Here is an 18,079-nt window from a genome sequence, read left to right on the forward strand (position 1 = left end):
CACACGAAGCTCCCGGAAACGGAACCCATGGGGTCAGTCCAGGGGTTGCTGTCTGCACGAAATATTCTGATTGATTTTTTTGACTCGGAACGTGAATTAATTTTTCCCCTAAAATTCCTTTCTCCTTCTCTCCTCGTCGTCTTCTTTTTTTTTCTTTCACCTTTTTTTTTTTTCATTTTTCATATGACATTATCGTTAATCTTGTCAACGTTTTCCTGTTTTAAAATTCCAAAGGAGGGAGTGACTTTGGCCCACACCCTATGCTGGTCTAAATGCACAAGTGTGCTTTTCTTTTCTTGCTCACAAGCTCAGGGACATGCGCTAATTGGTTCTATCAATTTATCTATCCATCTATTTATCAATCTATCTATCTATCTATCTATCAATCTATCTATCTATCTATCTATCTATCATCTATCTATCTATCTATCTATCTATCTATCTATCTATCTATCTATCTATCTATCTATCTATCTATCTATCTATCTATCTATCTATCTATCTATCTATCTATCTATCTATCTATCTATCTCTGTCTGTCTGTCTGTCTGTCTGTCTGTCTGTCTATCTATCTATCTATCTATCTATCTATCTATCTATCTATCTATCTATCTATGTCTGTCTGTCTGTCTGTCTGTCTGTCTATCTATCTATCTATCTATCTATCTATCTATCTATCTATCTATCTATCTATCTATCTATCTATCTATCTATCTATCTATCTATCTATCTGTCTATCTGTCTATCCATCCATCCATATATCTCTCTTCTAAAATGAAGAAGCATTTCGAGAGACAATCCTTTCTGTTCCACAGTAGCACTGTCCGCGGTGCTGAGACCAGCACCAACAGTGTACTTCAGTGTTTATCACATTTCGGTGTGTTTGCTATGTTTTGGGCAGTATTTGGTCTGATAAATCAATTAATGAGGATGGGAATGGGGTGAAAAAATGAATGCACAATAATTCAGATGTAGTCGGGTAAAAAGGTATAAACAACAATGTTTAATGACGAACATACAACATCAAATAACAAACGTTCCCAAACAGCGATGACTGCTGGACGCGACGCATGTTTGGGACATTTTAAACGCCTTCACAAAAGGCAACTTAATGAAGTAGCAATATAACAGATCCCAGTTCTGTGTTTGTCGTACACTGTAGACAAAGTCTTGAAAAGTGTGCAAATGTTGCACACTTTGTCTTGACACTCTATATATATATATATATATAAAAACAACCTTCAGATCATATCAGAGTTCAGGGAGAAAGCACCCACAACTCATCCGATACACCTGGGAAACATCTGTCCGTATTGTCCGTATGGTGGCGAGCCATGACTCTACCACGGCCTCCACAGGGAGCCTCGGCACCGCTGAGACGACCTTAACGAGGCCCGCTTCCCCGTGGCCGTCCGCCGGCCCTGCTGCCCGGACATGTGCCGCTGGAGGGCGACCCTCTGGAGCACGTAGAAGCGCTTGATCTCCTCCCGCTCAGCGGGACGCAGGGCGGCGTGCAGCGACAGGTGGCGCAGGGTCTCCTGGAGACACTGGGAGAAGCCCTGCGAGTAGCGGGGCGCGGAGCAGGCCGCAGCCCGCCGCCGGAGGAGGCGGACGGCCCGCTCCAGGATGTCCGCCTTCTCCAACTTGGAGGGCGGCTGGCCCCCACTCGGCTCCCCGGGGCTCAGCAGGGTCCTGAGCTGCTCGATGCTCTGGTTGATACGGTCCCTCCTGACCTTCTCCACCATTACTTTTCTTAACTAGGATAAAAAAAAACAGGAAAAGAGCAGTTAGGACACAGATACGTGCTTTAATTATCGAATAAGATCAAATTGAAAATATAATTAAGAGAAGAGAAATAACACTGCACTAAATATATGTTCATTTACAATTTCAAGGTAGAAAGTGCTTTTTTAAGTTCGAGTGTTTGCATTTCTTCAACTTGATGAAATCCAATCCAAGCAGCGGATTGTATCTGGTGGATAGACTTTTAACTTCTGACATTTTTTTTTTTACTATGATAATAATTAAGAAAGGTTTCGGATTTGGAACTTTTTTTCTTGCCTTGTTCGAACTGTTCTCCACAGGAGTCGCTGCGTCAGGCTGGGTGTGGGTGACTGGTGCCATCTCCAACAGCAAACCGTTCAGTCAGTCCAGAAGCACGGATGTCTTCTCGTAGAAGCCCCTCAGTCCCCTCTGGGCCCCTCCAGGTGAAACGGGCCCCTATTTAAAGGCCCCCGCGGCCCCGACACCACTCGCGCGTTGTGCGTGGATTTCTAACACCTCCGGCTTTCCCACAGTCCACACGGAGTCTCTGTCCTGTAATAAAGAGACAACAAACGATGCCCCGCCCCTCTGCCCCCCAGCTTCCTGTATCTCAGACTGAAGCGTGCCTCCACCACACACACGCACACACACACAAACATGCACACACGCACGCACGCACGCACGCACGCATGCGCGCACACACACACACACACACACACACACACACACACACACACACACACACACACACACACACACACACACACACACACACACACACACAGTCCTCTTGCAGATGCAGGAGTGGGAGGAAGTTTGGCTGCTGACAAGTTGAAGGACAGAATGTTTTTTAACAGGAGCATGTGGAAGCATGCTCAATGCTCATCCATATGCATGACTGCAACCTGATGTGAAGTGTGGCAGCAACATGCCTCCATCTCCGGATGTGCGAGTGTGAGGAGGCCTTTGGGCTCAACTGTTCCGCTGTTTTGCTCCGCTGTATCCCAAAGCAAATATCTATAGGTCTTACTCTGCTACGTTTCTGACAGTACTTACTAAAAGTGAGTGGATCTATCAAACTCCTCATCAACGACTCATTCCATCCATAATATCTTTGGAAGTTATTATGACACCACCGATGCTATTTTTTTGAAAATTATAACCAGTGTTATAGTTCCAGCCCCAGTTGAGTAGAGATGTCACTTTTGCTCGAGTAATTTTGTGTCAGGGTAATTGTACTTTTTCTCAAGTAAAAGGTCCATCTATCATTTCCACTCCAATTCCATTATTAGTGGAACAGGACAAATGTACTGTATGTGTTCAACTAGTTTGTTGCCAAAGTAAGTTGAAATTTAAAAGTAAGAATATAAATACAAAAAGTCAAGATAAACTAAAACGCAGATATCTATTTTGGGAAGAGATGCAGAAAGGATGTGACTGGGTAAAACAAGCAAACAGACACAGATACTGAAAGAGGGCAAGAGGGCTCAGAGAAAAGCAGATGGGTAAAAAGGAGTGTGTGTGTTTGTGTGTGTGTGCGTGTGTGCGTGTGTGCGTGTGCGTGTGCGTGTGCGTGTGTGTATATGTGTGTGTGTGTGTGTGTCTCTTGGGACAGTGAAGGAGTTACATACAGGGGATGTACAGAGGGATGTAGTGAACGTGTGCCTTTTCCCCCGAGAGACTGGAGACTAAATGAGTCGAAACGCGAAACATCTGACACACATGGTTTAAGGGGACATGAGTTCAGAGTTCAACTGGATATATGGTGAGATGAAGGTGTATTAAATGGATCATAACCTGATTTGAAAATGCGAGACGAAACCAATTCAAACAGCAGATTAGACTGAAGAAATGCAGATGGTTTAACAGTTAGAATAATATTAAACAAAAATCGAAAGTAAAATATGCCATACAAGAAAATATATAATAATGTCACGATTTAAATTATTATACTTGTACATACATGTCACAATTTAATCGCAGTGGAGAGGACGATCAAGTGACAAACTAGTGATGGTTTGAGCTTTAAAGGGTATGTTGGGAACAAGGCTGTATCTGGCTAAGGATCACAAATTCAAAATGTAAATGTCATGTTTTTAGAGCCGCACATTGAATTGAAGTAATTGCCTCATTCAACACCAACAAGTCATAGCAGTAAAAGTGTTTTTAAAAGAATCTGCCATCCCCCTAATTTGACTGAGATCAAGCATAACGCACCATGATGTAAAACATGTAGCAGCCATAATAAAAGCCAACTAGTTTCGCTCAATTTCTTTATAAACACTCTACGGTTACTTATCTGTTCTTGTCTTGTGTGAATTTATAAAAAAAAAGAGTAAAAGATCAAGATCACCTGGAATAAAATCAAACAAATGCGCAGAATGAAACAAAAAGCAAATACTGGATTGAAGTGAAAGTTCTGTGACATCACGGACATTTCAGGCCTTAAGCATGTCATATTGTAGTGATTGTAAGCCTATTACGCCCCCTAAACACACACCAGGCCTGCGGTGAAGTGTCTGCTGGGGTCTTATGTGAACTGAGCATGTGTCTTATCTTTATGTTTTTAGTGTCCTTATCAGACCCACTGTCTCACCCACTCCCCGTCTGCAGTGGTCAGAGCCCAGCAGACAGGGGGAAGGTTCCCAGGTAATAAAAGTGTAACCACCTGCCTGTGTTGGGTCTGCACCTTAGACGGCCGCAGCAGCGTTCCCTCTGTTGAGGCCGTGAGGCCAGTTAACCATGAGATAATTGATGCCTCTCTCCTATTGTTGTGTCGGCCTCGCCCACTGGCCTCAGAGTGTGGGAAAGCTAATCCTGCCTGGGACTCATGGCTTTGTAATGCTAATGTCCGACTATAAATAGGGGAGAGGGAACCTCAAGCAGATCACTACTCACCCTGCTCTCCCAGAGAAGACCTGCTCTCTCTCTCTCCCTCTCTCTCTCTCTCCATCCACCAGAATGGCTCCCACCTGCGTTAGAGACTCTCCTTACTCAATGCTCTCCACCAAAGACAGACACAAAGTGAGTATCCTCGTTCATCCTCCATTCTTCCAATTCCAAATAGTGACATGTCTTCTTTGTGACTTGAATAAGTAGTACACAGAACTAACCTGCTTCCCGATTTTTTTTCCCCCGCAGTTGAGAAAACCAGTGGTCGAGAAGATGCGCAGAGATCGCATCAACAGCTGCATCGAGGAGCTCAAGGCCCTGCTGGAGAAAGAGTTCCACAAGCAGGACCCCAACGCCAAGCTGGAGAAGGCCGACGTCCTGGAGATGACGGTGGCCTTCCTGAAGCAGCAGCTCCAGCCTCAGACACCTGCTCCCCAGAAGGCCCACAGCGAGGGCTACTCCCACTGCTGGAAGGAGACGCTCAGCTTCCTGACTGCCAACTCCTTGAAGGATGCGGCGCTCCCACACCTCCAGCACCTCCGCGCCGGCCAGGCGCTTGGCCGGGACGCCCGTCCCACCGCCTCCCCTCCGTCCTCCCAGCTCCACTGCCAGGGTCCACTGAAACAAGGCCACGGCGACGTCAAGTCAATGTGGAGACCCTGGTAGACGCTCCATGAACTCTCAACCCTCTCAAACCGGATGGTTGTTCACCGTCATGGATGCTGTATGGGATATTTCTACATCCACCAATTGCGTGCTCAAGTTTACTGCTTCTAAGTTTGCAGGACAGGAAGCTCGTTGTAATACTTTTAACTTGCTGTGTTTCTATGAGGAGCATATTTACCTTTACAGTGTAAAGGGTGGTTATAGACGTGTGCAGGAATTTCTGCCTTCTGTGTCAGCAAAACCTACTAGAACTCACTGCTGTGGAGTTGATTGATGTTATTTCTGATGCATACTGTACTTGAGATGAGTACTCTTGTGTATATACCTCTTCCATGCGAAGTGAATCTGATTGTGACCTTATATTAAGGAATACAGTATTAGTAATCGTGCTTTGTTGTAAAAGAGTTGATGCCAAATAATTTGTGCCTGTTAATATAAACCAAAAATAAAACCCTCTCATTAATTTTAACAATTTTCAATATGATTTTTCATTTTTACTCTGTGTCACCAACACTTTACTCCATATACATACCATATACAGATGTACAGGTATGTGGAAAAATACATTTTTCAAGATACAAGATGGTAAGTGGTAAATAATCTCAATATATCTTCTGTTGAACACCCAGTTATCTCAAGCGACTACAATTATTATAGCTTGACCATTTTTTTGTTTTTTGTTTTTTTTTCTGTTAGATTCCCATGACTCCCTCCTAAGTCCCCCCCCTATTCAGTAAATTGTGTGTTGAAGGATCATTGCTTGTCTGATGAGTTTAGTGTTATCTTATCCTAGCTATAAGAAGAGGCAGCTCTTCCAAATATATATTTTTCCACCGTGTGTAAGACCGATCTGCACACATTGCAAAAATAAAAGGGCATTTCCTCAAGGTGCATTCAAATACTCATAAAAACAAATGAACAAATTCTATCAACCTGCATGTCATATCAGTAATGTGGCAGCATCAGTGTTCATGGTAATTCATGGTGTATCTGCTCATGCATATAAAGGCATTAAATACATCGAGCTTCAACGTTTCATCCATGTGTTCAGGGGCTCACGTAGGATTCGGGGGGGGTGGGGGGGCATGCTCTCGCACGTGCAAGAGTAGCTGCGGTGAGCGTGCACGAGTGTCGTGAGAGCGTGCCCGGCCCCGCTCCTTTGTGCACCAAAGGCCCCAGGCTGCCGTTGAGCGGTGGCCTCTTGTCAGCTCTGGTTTCATTAAACAGCTGGTAAGCTGAGCCGCCGAGGATCCCTCTGTGGAGCCTGCCTCTCCGCAGGGTTCCCACACCCCTGAGCCATTCTTTAGCCTTCATCCCCCGGACAAAGGAAGTGTGCCGTGCTAAATTATCCCCCTAGCCACGATGATGACCTGCCCCCTTTTGTCCGCCATCCCGCCCTCCCACCACCCCACACCCCCCTTCTCCCCACTTCCCTCACGCCCCTGGATTTGGAGGGAAAACCAGCGCTCGGGGTATTGTCAGTGTTAAATAACTAACTGGGTAACTGACAGCTGAAAGGTACAGTCAATGGTCGGCACCGAAGTGACGAATGAAAGGCATTAGAATTAGAGTGTGCATATACATATATATATGTATATATACTCATATATATACATATATATGAGTATATATACATATATATATGAGTTTGCTATATAAAAACATTACACTTTTGTACACCCTAAAACAACAAATATGTCTCATACGTGCAAAAATATGGATACTAACGATAATAAACAGAAATGTATAACTTTTGCATTACTAATCAATTGTGCACACAATTGGCAGAATCTCATATGAATTATACATATAACTGTGTTTTACTTGGAATTCTGACTGATGTTTCTATGATTTCTGGGAAAAAAGATCATTTCAAGTTCAACCTCAGAATTCTGAATTCTGAATATCACAATTTCGTCAACTGTTTGTAATGAAATGTCTTTGGTTGTGATTCTTATTTGTATGCGTTGCTATTTGATCTCATTCAAGAGCTCTTTTTTTTTTTTTTAACTTCCTTTTAGACTTGAATTTGAGCAGCCGGAGAAGACTCCCACCGGAGTTTATTACCTTGGAAGCACAACGTGGCCTTTATTGAGCGAGCCGTGCTTTGAAGCCCCTGCTGGTGTTGGGATCTATACGACAGGGTGGGCCCGTGCACCCACCCACACCTGCACGCTGCCGTGGGAAAACCTCCGCCTTGCAGGTCTGACGCAAGCTGGTGTAAGACAGGCTGCAGGGCAGCTCCGCGCCGCCACATGAAAGCTGATGAGTTTACACGCTACACACTCAGAGCAAAGGTAAACACGCACACACACACACACACACACACACACACACTCTCATGAATACACAAGACAACACACGTCGAGTGCACCTATACATACGCACACTTATATTCATACACAAGCCAGAGAATATATATGTGTGCACCTATGCACACACAAATCAATATTAGAGCCTATGGCTGTATGGCACGTGTGTGTGTGTGTGTGTATGTGCACGTGCAAGCACACACACACACACACACACACAAACACACCCACCCACACATACACACACACGCACACACACACACACACACACACGTCCGAGAAGTGATGTTATCCGCCGTCACACACGCTGTCTAGCTTGTTAAAGAGTGTGGGAAAGTGGGGAGACCTCTGGACCCATGAGGTCAGATGCTGTTTACTCAAAACACCCACCATGATCACTGATCAATGAACCTTAAACCAAAATCAATACTCCTTCATTATGCGCACTGCTTGTTCTTTTGTGCTGTGTCCTTGCATTCAAAGTGACGGCAGTCTTATCAATAACAGTTATTTACATTTAAACTCCCGTGGGCGGCTATTGACTCAATCTTGACTTTCCATTCACTTTACTGAGGAAAGCCGGATGTCATTAATGAATGAATGGCAGCCCCACAACCCCTGCATGCCCCCAAACACTGAAAAGAGAAACGCTGCGGAGAGGTCATTTCTTTATATGTTTATTGCGAGTCATGTAATTACTATGCACAGTTCTCATTGAGAATAACAATAAGATGCTTTCCATTTCCACAAGAAATGCTTTCTTTTCTTTTCAACATTTAGTCACTTTACTAAGTGACAGCAACAACACAAAGTGTCCACATTTGTTTTGTAGCTCAACAGTGCCACTCGTGGAACAAGGAATTGATCCGGAAGAAAATCCTTTACAAAAGGCAGACATTCCAATAGATTAATAGAATCAGTGTCACGGTGCTAGTCACTGAAGCAACCATCTAGTTAAAGATATTATCTCTACAAATCATCATCATTGATAATATGAGGCTTGACAAAGTACAAGTGTGCGTCAACAGAGCACAATCTAAAAAGCACTGCCTATGAGAGAGGCTCACTTTCTCCAACATGGAGAAACACACATTCAGGCTCTTTCTTTGAGAGCGTAGAAGAATTAGTTTCAATATAAAACAACAAGTGTCCAATCGATTAAACATCTGGGAACGACTTCTATGACGGTGAACATCCATCCGGTTTGAGAGGGTTGAGAGTTCATGGAGCATCTACCAGGGTCTCCACATTGACTTGACGTCGCCGTGGCCTTGTTTCAGTGGACCCTGGCAGTGGAGCTGGGAGGACAGAGGGGAGGCGGTGGGACGGGCGTCCCGGCCAAGCGCCTGGCCGGCGCGGAGGTGCTGGAGGTGTGGGAGCGCCGCATCCTTCAAGGAGTTGGCGGTCAGGAAGCTGAGCGTCTCCTTCCAGCAGTGGGAGTAGCCCTCGCTGTGGGCCTTCTGGGGAGCAGGTGTCTGAGGCTGGAGCTGCTGCTTCAGGAAGGCCACCGTCATCTCCAGGACGTCGGCCTTCTCCAGCTTGGCGTTGGGGTCCTGCTTGTGGAACTCTTTCTCCAGCAGGGCCTTGAGCTCCTCGATGCAGCTGTTGATGCGATCTCTGCGCATCTTCTCGACCACTGGTTTTCTCAACTGAGGGGGAAAAAAAATCGGGAAGCAGGTTAGTTCTGTGTACTACTTATTCAAGTCACAAAGAAGACATGTCACTATTTGGAATTGGAAGAATGGAGGATGAACGAGGATACTCACTTTGTGTCTGTCTTTGGTGGAGAGCATGGAGTAAGGAGAGTCTCTAACGCAGGTGGGAGCCATTCTGGCCGATGGAGAGAGAGAGAGAGGGAGAGAGAGAGAGCAGGTCTTCTCTGGGAGAGCAGGGTGAGTAGTGATCTGCTTGAGGTTCCCTCTCCCCTATTTATAGTCGGACATTAGCATTACAAAGCCATGAGTCCCAGGCAGGATTAGCTTTCCCACACTCTGAGGCCAGTGGGCGAGGCCGACACAACAATAGGAGAGAGGCATCAATTATCTCATGGTTAACTGGCCTCACGGCCTCAACAGAGGGAACGCTGCTGCGGCCGTCTAAGGTGCAGACCCAACACAGGCAGGTGGTTACACTTTTATTACCTGGGAACCTTCCCCCTGTCTGCTGGGCTCTGACCACTGCAGACGGGGAGTGGGTGAGACAGTGGGTCTGATAAGGACACTAAAAACATAAAGATAAGACACATGCTCAGTTCACATAAGACCCCAGCAGACACTTCACCGCAGGCCTGGTGTGTGTTTAGGGGGCGTAATAGGCTTACAATCACTACAATATGACATGCTTAAGGCCTGAAATGTCCGTGATGTCACAGAACTTTCACTTCAATCCGCTTTTACTTCTGCTCCGTTGCCTCTGTTTACTGTGCCCGCTGTTGTGTTTTTCCACCGTAAAGAACTTTGTCATCTTGTGATTGATTGGACATTTATATTTGCATTATCATGATTGTATGATAGATAGATAGATAGATAGATAGATAGATAGATAGATAGATAGATAGATAGATAGATAGATAGCTAGATAGATAGATAGATAGATAGATAGATAGATAGATAGATAGATAGATAGATAGATAGATAGATAGATAGATAGATAGATAGATAGATAGATAGATAGATAGATAGATAGATAGATAGATAGATAGATAGATAGATTGATGGATAGATAGATAGATAGATGGATGGATAGATGGTTAGATGGATGGATAGATGGATAGACGGATAGATGGATAGACGGATAGACGGATAGATGGATAGGTACGTTATTCATCCCTTGAGGGAAATTACAGGAGAGAGGGGGAAGAGGGATGGGGGGGAAAGAGAAAGAGGAAGAGATGGAGAAGAAGAGGAGAAGAAATTGAGAGAGAAAGGGGGCGGGGGCGGGGATTCCCACTGTAAACGTCAATTACTGTAAACACAATCACCCAGTGTGCTCTGGGAAGGCACACTTCTATTGTCCGACACCCACCTGCCCCCACCCAGCACCTCCACCCTCCTCACCCCGGCCCCTTTGGAGAGTGTGTGATAAAGGATGGAGAGTGTGGGAAAGGAGGTGGGGATCCTGCTCACACATCCAGCAGTCAATAGCGCCCCCCCCCCCCCCCCAACCACCCACCCACTCACCCAGCCTCCTCCACCCACCCCCACCCACCCTGCCTGCCCCGCCCACCCAGCCTCCTCCACGCACAGAGGCAGCCTGTAGGCCCACATCAGAGGCACACACACGTACGTATGTGTGAGAAAGTGTGTGAGAGAGTGTGTAAGTGTGTAAGTGTGTGTGTGTGTGTGTGTGTGTGTGTGTGTGTGTGTGTGTGTGTGTGTGTGTGTGTGTGTGTGTGTGTGTGTGTGTGTGTGTGTGGTTCTATTGTGTGTTTGTAGGTTTCAATATGTATATTGATATACACTTTGTGTATGTGTACATGTATTAACCTGCAGCTGTTTATGAATAGATGTATATACAGTAAGTGCATGCGCGCGTGTGTGTGTGTATATGTGTGTGTGTGTGTGTGTGTGTGTGTGTGTGTGTGTGTGTGTGTGTGTGTGTGTGTGTGTGTGTGTGTGTGTGTGTGTGTGTTTTCAAGCAGACTTTTCAGGAGTCCTGCACCATTCTAGGTGAAGTTTAAAGTCATTAGTAGAAGGTATAGATCATCTTATCCATCGTACCTTTTAAACAAACGGTAAAAAAATAGAAACTGAACGGAAAATAAATCGAAAACAGACAAAAAAAAGCGAAACACATTGAAAAGTCATAAATCAATCATAAAATCAAATATAAAACTTAAAAGACGATACGAAAAGCCGAAAAAATACAACAGAAATGGTCAAATTTATAAAAATATACAGAATATACAAATGTGATTCTATGCACAGGATATGTTATTGGTATGGGTATATAGGGTATGGATTATTATTATAAATACAAATTAGTTCTATTAGATGAGGCTTCCCATTTCAATCATTTGGAATGACAGTCCAGCAGATATTACAAAGAAAAAACAAATAAATAAATAAAAACAACAACGCAGCCCCTCAACAGCCTGAGCAGCTGCCCCTGGAGTTCCAGGAGCCGACGAGGAAATCTCCCGGTCCGTCACGAGCCGAACGGGTGCACTCAGCGCCGGGAGGCAGGTGGTCCCCCGTGTCCACGGCGGTCCTGTCGGAGGGGAATCCTCGCTCCTCTGTTCGTCCATCTGACCCCGGAGACGCATTCTCTCGCCGTGAGTCACGACTCATTTTGCAGATGGAGGGACGGACGGATCCGTGGACGGTAAACACATTCCAACATGGCCGCCCCTGAATTGCGTGGAGCGGAACTCCCTCAATGCAGTTCAATTCAATTCAATTCAATTCAATTCAATTCAATTCAATTCAATTCAATTCAGGGCTTTATCAACATGGGAAACATATAAAATATAAAAATATAACCTAGAAATGAAACAGAGAAATATAAATGTTGAAAGTTGAAAAAAAAATAAATACAAATGGGTGAAGATAACCCCCCCCCCCCAAAAATTGAAAATTTTCAACATTACTGTAAAAAAAGTATGATATATAGAAAAGTGTTGGTGTTGCAGTTAAAGAAAAAAAAATACAGATATGTGGAGATAGCCTTAAATAAAATAGAAAAATGTAAACATTGCTGTCAAAAGTATATGCAGATAAGTGGAGATCCACTTATCTGTGAACCTAAAAATAACCTGGAAGGATGTAGACATCGCCATTAAAAATATGTGGATATATAAATACAAATAAGGGGAGGATATGGGCTAAAAAGTGAACTTAAAAATACAAATATAAGTGGGTGACCTAAACATATGAACATACATATTATTTCGATATTTTCTTACTGCAATATGTTCATTATCCAAATACGATGCATTTATTTGGACGAGGTCATCCACTTCCTGTTGACCTCTCTCTCTCTCTCCCTCATTACCCCCCCCTCTCTCCAGCTCTCCCTCCCACCTCTCTCTCTCTCTCTCTCTCTCTCTCTCTCTCTCTCTCTCTCTCTCTCTCTCTCTCTCTGCTGTGGAATGTGTGAGAGCCCTGTCCTGCTCGTCTTTCCCACACTTTAAGCTCCATTCAGGCCGAGCCGCGGACACCACTGATCCATCAGCTTCTTATTATGGTCTGTCCTCAATAGGCCATCTGGACGGCTGCCGGGGGGGAAACCAGAGAGAGTGTGTGTGTGTGTGTGTGTGTGTGTGTGTGTGTGTGTGTGTGTGTGTGTGTGTGTGTGTGTGTGTGTGTGTGTGTGTGTTTGTGTGTGTGTGTGTGTGTGTGTGAGGCGGGGGTACCCAAATATCTGGACACACACACACACACACACACACACACACACACACACTCACACACACACACACACACCTTGGAACCACTGAGCAGGTAACACTCAGACATACACGCCCAAGGGGAACACACAGTGCACTTACTACAAAGGTAGCACGTTCGCCCACACACACACACACACACACACACACACACACACACACACACACACACACACACACACACACACACACACACACACACACACACACACACACACACACACACACGCACACACACATACACTCTACACTCACTGTTCTAGGTATGTATTACAGTTTTCTGGGTTCTGTGAAATGCAGCACAAGTAACAAAAGTTACAAACACAAAGTTACAAACAACGTGCACTTCCACTGCATATTGCTCTTTTGGCGTTCGATTTAAATATCCCTGAAGAACGGTGTTTGAAGAATAACGAACGTTCCTGGATGGTTTTTAGAACTCCCTGCGGTGTGAAAACGTCTTCCCCGAACGATTATAGTTTCCGGGGGTTTTGCAAAACGCAGCACGAGTTCGAGTATTGTGGGCTCCCTTTAGACCAGCGCCGGCTCAAGCTGTCTTACTCGCAAGACAAACTTTTATTTAGACGAAGCCTAAATAAAAGTTAAAACAAAAAATGACAAATACACAGTGTTTTGGCCCAAAAACACAAAACAGAAATGGTCAAATATATAAAATATACAGATATTCAAACTGCGATTCTATGCACAGGGTAAATAATAGGTATGGATATCTCGGGAGTATATTGTAAAACAAATGCTGCATACTAAGTCATTAGAGTTATTATTATTATTATACTTAAGTTATTGCATATTTGACAGTGTTATAACAGTGATATTTCAATATATTGCACAAATTGTTGTGAGTGTCTAAGCGTGTGAGAGGAATTTATTCCCTCCAGCAGAACCCAAAGGTATCAACAACATTGTTGACGACAGCCCAGGGTTTCAATGCCACCTATACCACGAGCACCCCCCTCTAAAAAAGAAGAAGACAAAAAACCCAAACCAGCGTCTCAATGGGGAATGGAATGGAGGTCTTAATCTCGACAGAAGGTGTCCCACAATGGCACAAGTTTCCCGCCCGCGACGGCTTTTCTCAGAAGCGCGGCGCCTTGACTGTGAATGTCGTGTCACATGTCGCTGGAATGCTTTACACCACATGAAGGAGACGGGAGACGGGAGGGGGGGCTGGGGGGCTGGGGTCAGGCCGTTCCCAGGTTCTCCGAGGGGGAACCGGGAGTCACGAGGGTGCCGCTCAAGGGCGGCCGTCGGAGCACCTGCCCCCTTTCCTTTTCTTTCTTCCTTTATTTCCTTCTTTCTTTCCTTCTTTCTTTCTTTCTTTCTCTCTCTCTTCCTTTGTGGTTTGGCCTCGCACGGGGGGCACCCAAAGTCAAAGCCCGGCTCACACAAACGGGATGAGGAATGTTCCGGGGATCGCATGCACGCACCGCGGAGAGGGAAGAAAAGAAAGGAGGAAAAACAACGGTAATCGACGACAATCAATAAGAGTCAATGACGGTCTTGAGTTGGCGGCGACGTCGCGCTCGCGCGGGTTTTTGAGGCTTGTATGAACTCGTCTTCTTTCCTCCTGTCACACCCTCGTCGTCATAAAAAATGAAGCCAAGCCGGTGAGTCTTCAGTGGTAAAGCATTTTAAATACGTAATAAGTAACTTCAGTCAAAATTGTGAATTACGGATCCCACCATATTCGTTCATTTGCGGCACTTTTCAGATATTCACAATCCCTGAAATCGAACTGCACACGAAAATGAATGTGAATCTTATTTATTTCTTCCCAAATCCTCCTGCAGTCTGGACCTGTTTCCCAATCCGGACCGCGGGCCTTAACTCTGACACCTCTGCGGTAGAGGCGCCATTTCAAACAGTAAGTCAGATGTGCTGAAAATGACACACGCGCGCACACACACACACACACACACACACACACACACACACACACACACACACACACACACACACATACACACACACACACACACACACACACACACACACACACACACGCGTGTGTGTGTGTTTCCCGCCCAGGGGCCAGCTGCTCCCCCGGGCCCTCAGAGCCTATAATCCTGGGGCCCATGTCGCCCGTGGACTTTCCCACCGTGCGCGCTTTGAACACTGCGACAATGGGCGTGTGCCGCACCCAGAGCCCATTTACCGCTGCGAGACGCGCGAACGATTCGTTCGCAGCGAACGTATCTTAAAAAGGATTGAGTCGTTCGTTTCGCACAGGCTGAATGTCGACTCATTGGCGTGGTGGGGGGGGGGAGTCACCTCGGATATAATTCATGTTGAATGTGATTGATTTACATTTTACATTCGAACCAAAATGAATGATTTGGAAAGAGGTCATTTCGTTTTGTGATTCACACTTTTACTCTGCCAAAATAAAACATTTGATGAGAAGATGAGGGAGCGCTTTTAAAAGCGATTGTTTTTGAGACCCGCAGATTTTGACAGAATAAAATGTTGCCTTTTTTTTTTTTTTCTTTTTCTGCGTCCTACACAGCCAAACTGACTTCTGACCCTCAATATGCCTTCACGGTTCCTTCTTCGCTCACCCATCATCTATCTATCTATCTATCTATCTATCTATCTATCTATCTATCTATCTATCTATCCATCTATCTATCTATCTATCTATCTATCTATCTATCTATCTATCTATCTATCTATCTATCTATCTATCTATCTATCTATCTATCTATCTATCTATCTATCTATCTATCTATCTATCCATCTATCTATCTATCTATCTATCTATCTATCTATCTATCTATCTATCTATCTATCTATCTATCTATCTATCTATCTATCTGTCTATCTATCTATCTATCTATCTATCTATCTATCTATCTGTCTATCTATCTATCTATCTGTCTATCCATCTATCTATCTATCTGTCTATCTATCTATCTATCTATCTATCTATCTATCTATCTATCTATCTATCTATCTATCTATCTATCTATCTATCTATCTATCTATCCATCTATCTATCTATCTATCTATCTATCTATCTATCTATCTATCTATCTATCTATCTATCTATCAATCTATCTATCTATCTATCTATCTATCTATCTATCTATCTATCTATCTATCTATCTATCTATCTGTCTATCTATCTATCTATCTATCTATCTATCTGTCTATCTATCTATCTATCTATCTATCTACCAGGTGCAGTATAGCCATACAGTATATAATTTAAGTAACATCTGTTATTTGAGAGAATACAACATTAATAAAATGTTATAGAGTCCATTCTTGACCCTATAAGTAATAATAACAGTTCAGGTCCCAGTTCAGTAAGTAATAATAACAGTACTGAATAGTATTGCGCTAGTAGTAATAGAACGCCTCACTAACCCTGGGAGGAAGTATCGCTATTTAAAATGCTGGTTATAAAGGAGACGCCATTCAGGTCTTTAAAAAAAGAGCGGGAAGAAAATGAACCCAGCAGCGACTTGGGGGCCTTGACCCCTGATCATCGTGTTCATTGATTATTGTCGCGTTTTCCCGCCACTTTGGCTTCTTGCAAAGATGAGAGAAAGCCTTTCTTTCTTTCTTTCTTTCTTTCTTTCTCTCTTTCTTTCTTCCTTTCTGCAGCCTCCACCTGTTCCCCTGGGGCAGCTCCATTGTTTGCGGGAGGGAACACATTGAGTTTGCAGAGTGGATGGAGCCCTTCTCACTCCACCCCATTGGCCGTTCCCACTGTGGGAACCCTGTCCCACTCAGAGCAACAGTGTACAGTGTATAAATGCCAGCAGCCCTGCACACAACTCACATGATCAACACACTCTCAAGCATGGCTCCTCTCAAAATACCCCAAAAGGCCATGCTCACTGGCAACGAAAAAATCAAAGTAAGTGATTTCATTTATCCTATTTTATAATTGTATACTTGCATACCTGTCTACTATAATAATAATAATAATAATAATAATGTATATTTTTTCAAATTTCATTCTTAGTTCTATCATAATTAATATGATGTACTGTAATTATTATTACTAATTGTTTGATTGCCTTTTATTAATGTAAAGCACTTTGAGTGTCGTGTTGTGTTTATTGTGTTTATTATTATTATTATTAACATAATAATAATAATAATAATAATAATAATAATAATAATAATAATAATAATAACAATAATAATAACAATAATAATAATAATAATAATAATTATAGTAGTAGTAGTAGTAGTAGTAGTAGTAGTAGTAGTATATTTTCATAAAAAATGTTGTGCCCTAAAGTAAATCTTCAAATATCTCATCTAATCTAATCCAGGGGTGCTCAACATGGGGTTTCGGTTACGTCCCAGGGGTCCTTTAAGAGGTTCAAGGGGGCCACCAGCAAATTGATTTAATTGAAACTTCAAACTTCAGCAAGATATTATCACCAATAAATAATGTACGATAATTGCTGTTGTGATCCTAGTTGCACTGTTATCTCCCCAACTACAGTATAGACAGGGGTGCAAGTTGGGACTAAATCCCATCTAACAAAACAAATCTTCTCAGATTGGGGTCCAAGAGACTCCCAGAAACCTCATTAAAGTGAGGGTCCTTGATATAAAGGGGTTGCGTTGGTTGAGTTTGACCGGAGGTCGAGTCTCTGTCTTTGTCAACAGTGACTTCAGCAACAATAATGTTTTTGTTTCTCCTCAGTTGAGAAAACCCGCCGTGGAGAAGATGCGCAGGGACCGCATCAACAGCAGCATCCAGCAGCTGAGGAGCCTCCTGGAGAAGGAGCTGGAGGCTCAGCAGCCCAGCTCCAAGTTGGAGAAGGCGGACATCCTGGAGGCGGCGGTGGGCTTCCTGAAGGAGAAGCGGCGCCCGACGGGGGCCGCCGCTCCGCCCGGACACGGGTTCGTTCAGGGGTTCTTGCGGTGCCTGGAGGAGACGGTGCGCTTCCTGTCCGTGACCCAGCAGCCACCGGGACCGAAGCTGCTGCAGCTCCTGCAGCGGGTTCACCTGCAGGGCGGCGGGGTCAAGGGCGTCGCCGGGAGGCAGTGTCTGTGGAGGCCGTGGAGATGA

At 44.2% G+C, this 18,079-nt stretch overlaps 4 protein-coding genes across 4 annotated transcripts; 2 read left to right on the forward strand and 2 right to left on the reverse strand.

Annotated features, from left to right (window-relative positions):
- Positions 1-1,340: 1,340 nt before the first annotated feature.
- Positions 1,341-2,124, reverse strand: LOC307230631 (transcription factor HES-5-like; the record flags this gene model as incomplete). Its single annotated transcript, XM_080001067.1, has 2 exons — positions 1,341-1,757; positions 2,062-2,124. The coding sequence occupies 2 exons, from the start codon at positions 2,122-2,124 to the stop codon at positions 1,341-1,343; spliced, it is 480 nt and encodes a 159-aa protein (XP_079857193.1).
- Positions 2,125-4,725: 2,601 nt separating this feature from the next.
- On the forward strand, positions 4,726-5,322 carry LOC307230632 (transcription factor HES-5-like; the record flags this gene model as incomplete). The annotated part of the gene is made up of 2 exons (XM_080001068.1): positions 4,726-4,788; positions 4,906-5,322. 2 exons carry the CDS (start codon positions 4,726-4,728, stop codon positions 5,320-5,322), a joined length of 480 nt encoding a protein of 159 aa, XP_079857194.1.
- Positions 5,323-8,866: 3,544 nt separating this feature from the next.
- On the reverse strand, positions 8,867-9,463 carry her15.1 (hairy and enhancer of split-related 15, tandem duplicate 1; the record flags this gene model as incomplete). The annotated part of the gene is made up of 2 exons (XM_080001069.1): positions 8,867-9,283; positions 9,401-9,463. 2 exons carry the CDS (start codon positions 9,461-9,463, stop codon positions 8,867-8,869), a joined length of 480 nt encoding a protein of 159 aa, XP_079857195.1.
- A 7,386-nt stretch (positions 9,464-16,849) lies between these two features.
- LOC307230634 (transcription factor HES-5-like) lies at positions 16,850-18,079 on the forward strand (the record flags this gene model as incomplete). Its single annotated transcript, XM_080001070.1, has 2 exons — positions 16,850-16,906; positions 17,711-18,079. 2 exons carry the CDS (start codon positions 16,850-16,852, stop codon positions 18,077-18,079), a joined length of 426 nt encoding a protein of 141 aa, XP_079857196.1.

Source organism: Zeus faber, assembly GCF_960531495.2.
Source record: "Zeus faber genome assembly, chromosome: 5".
Lineage (NCBI taxonomy): Eukaryota > Metazoa > Chordata > Actinopteri > Zeiformes > Zeidae > Zeus > Zeus faber.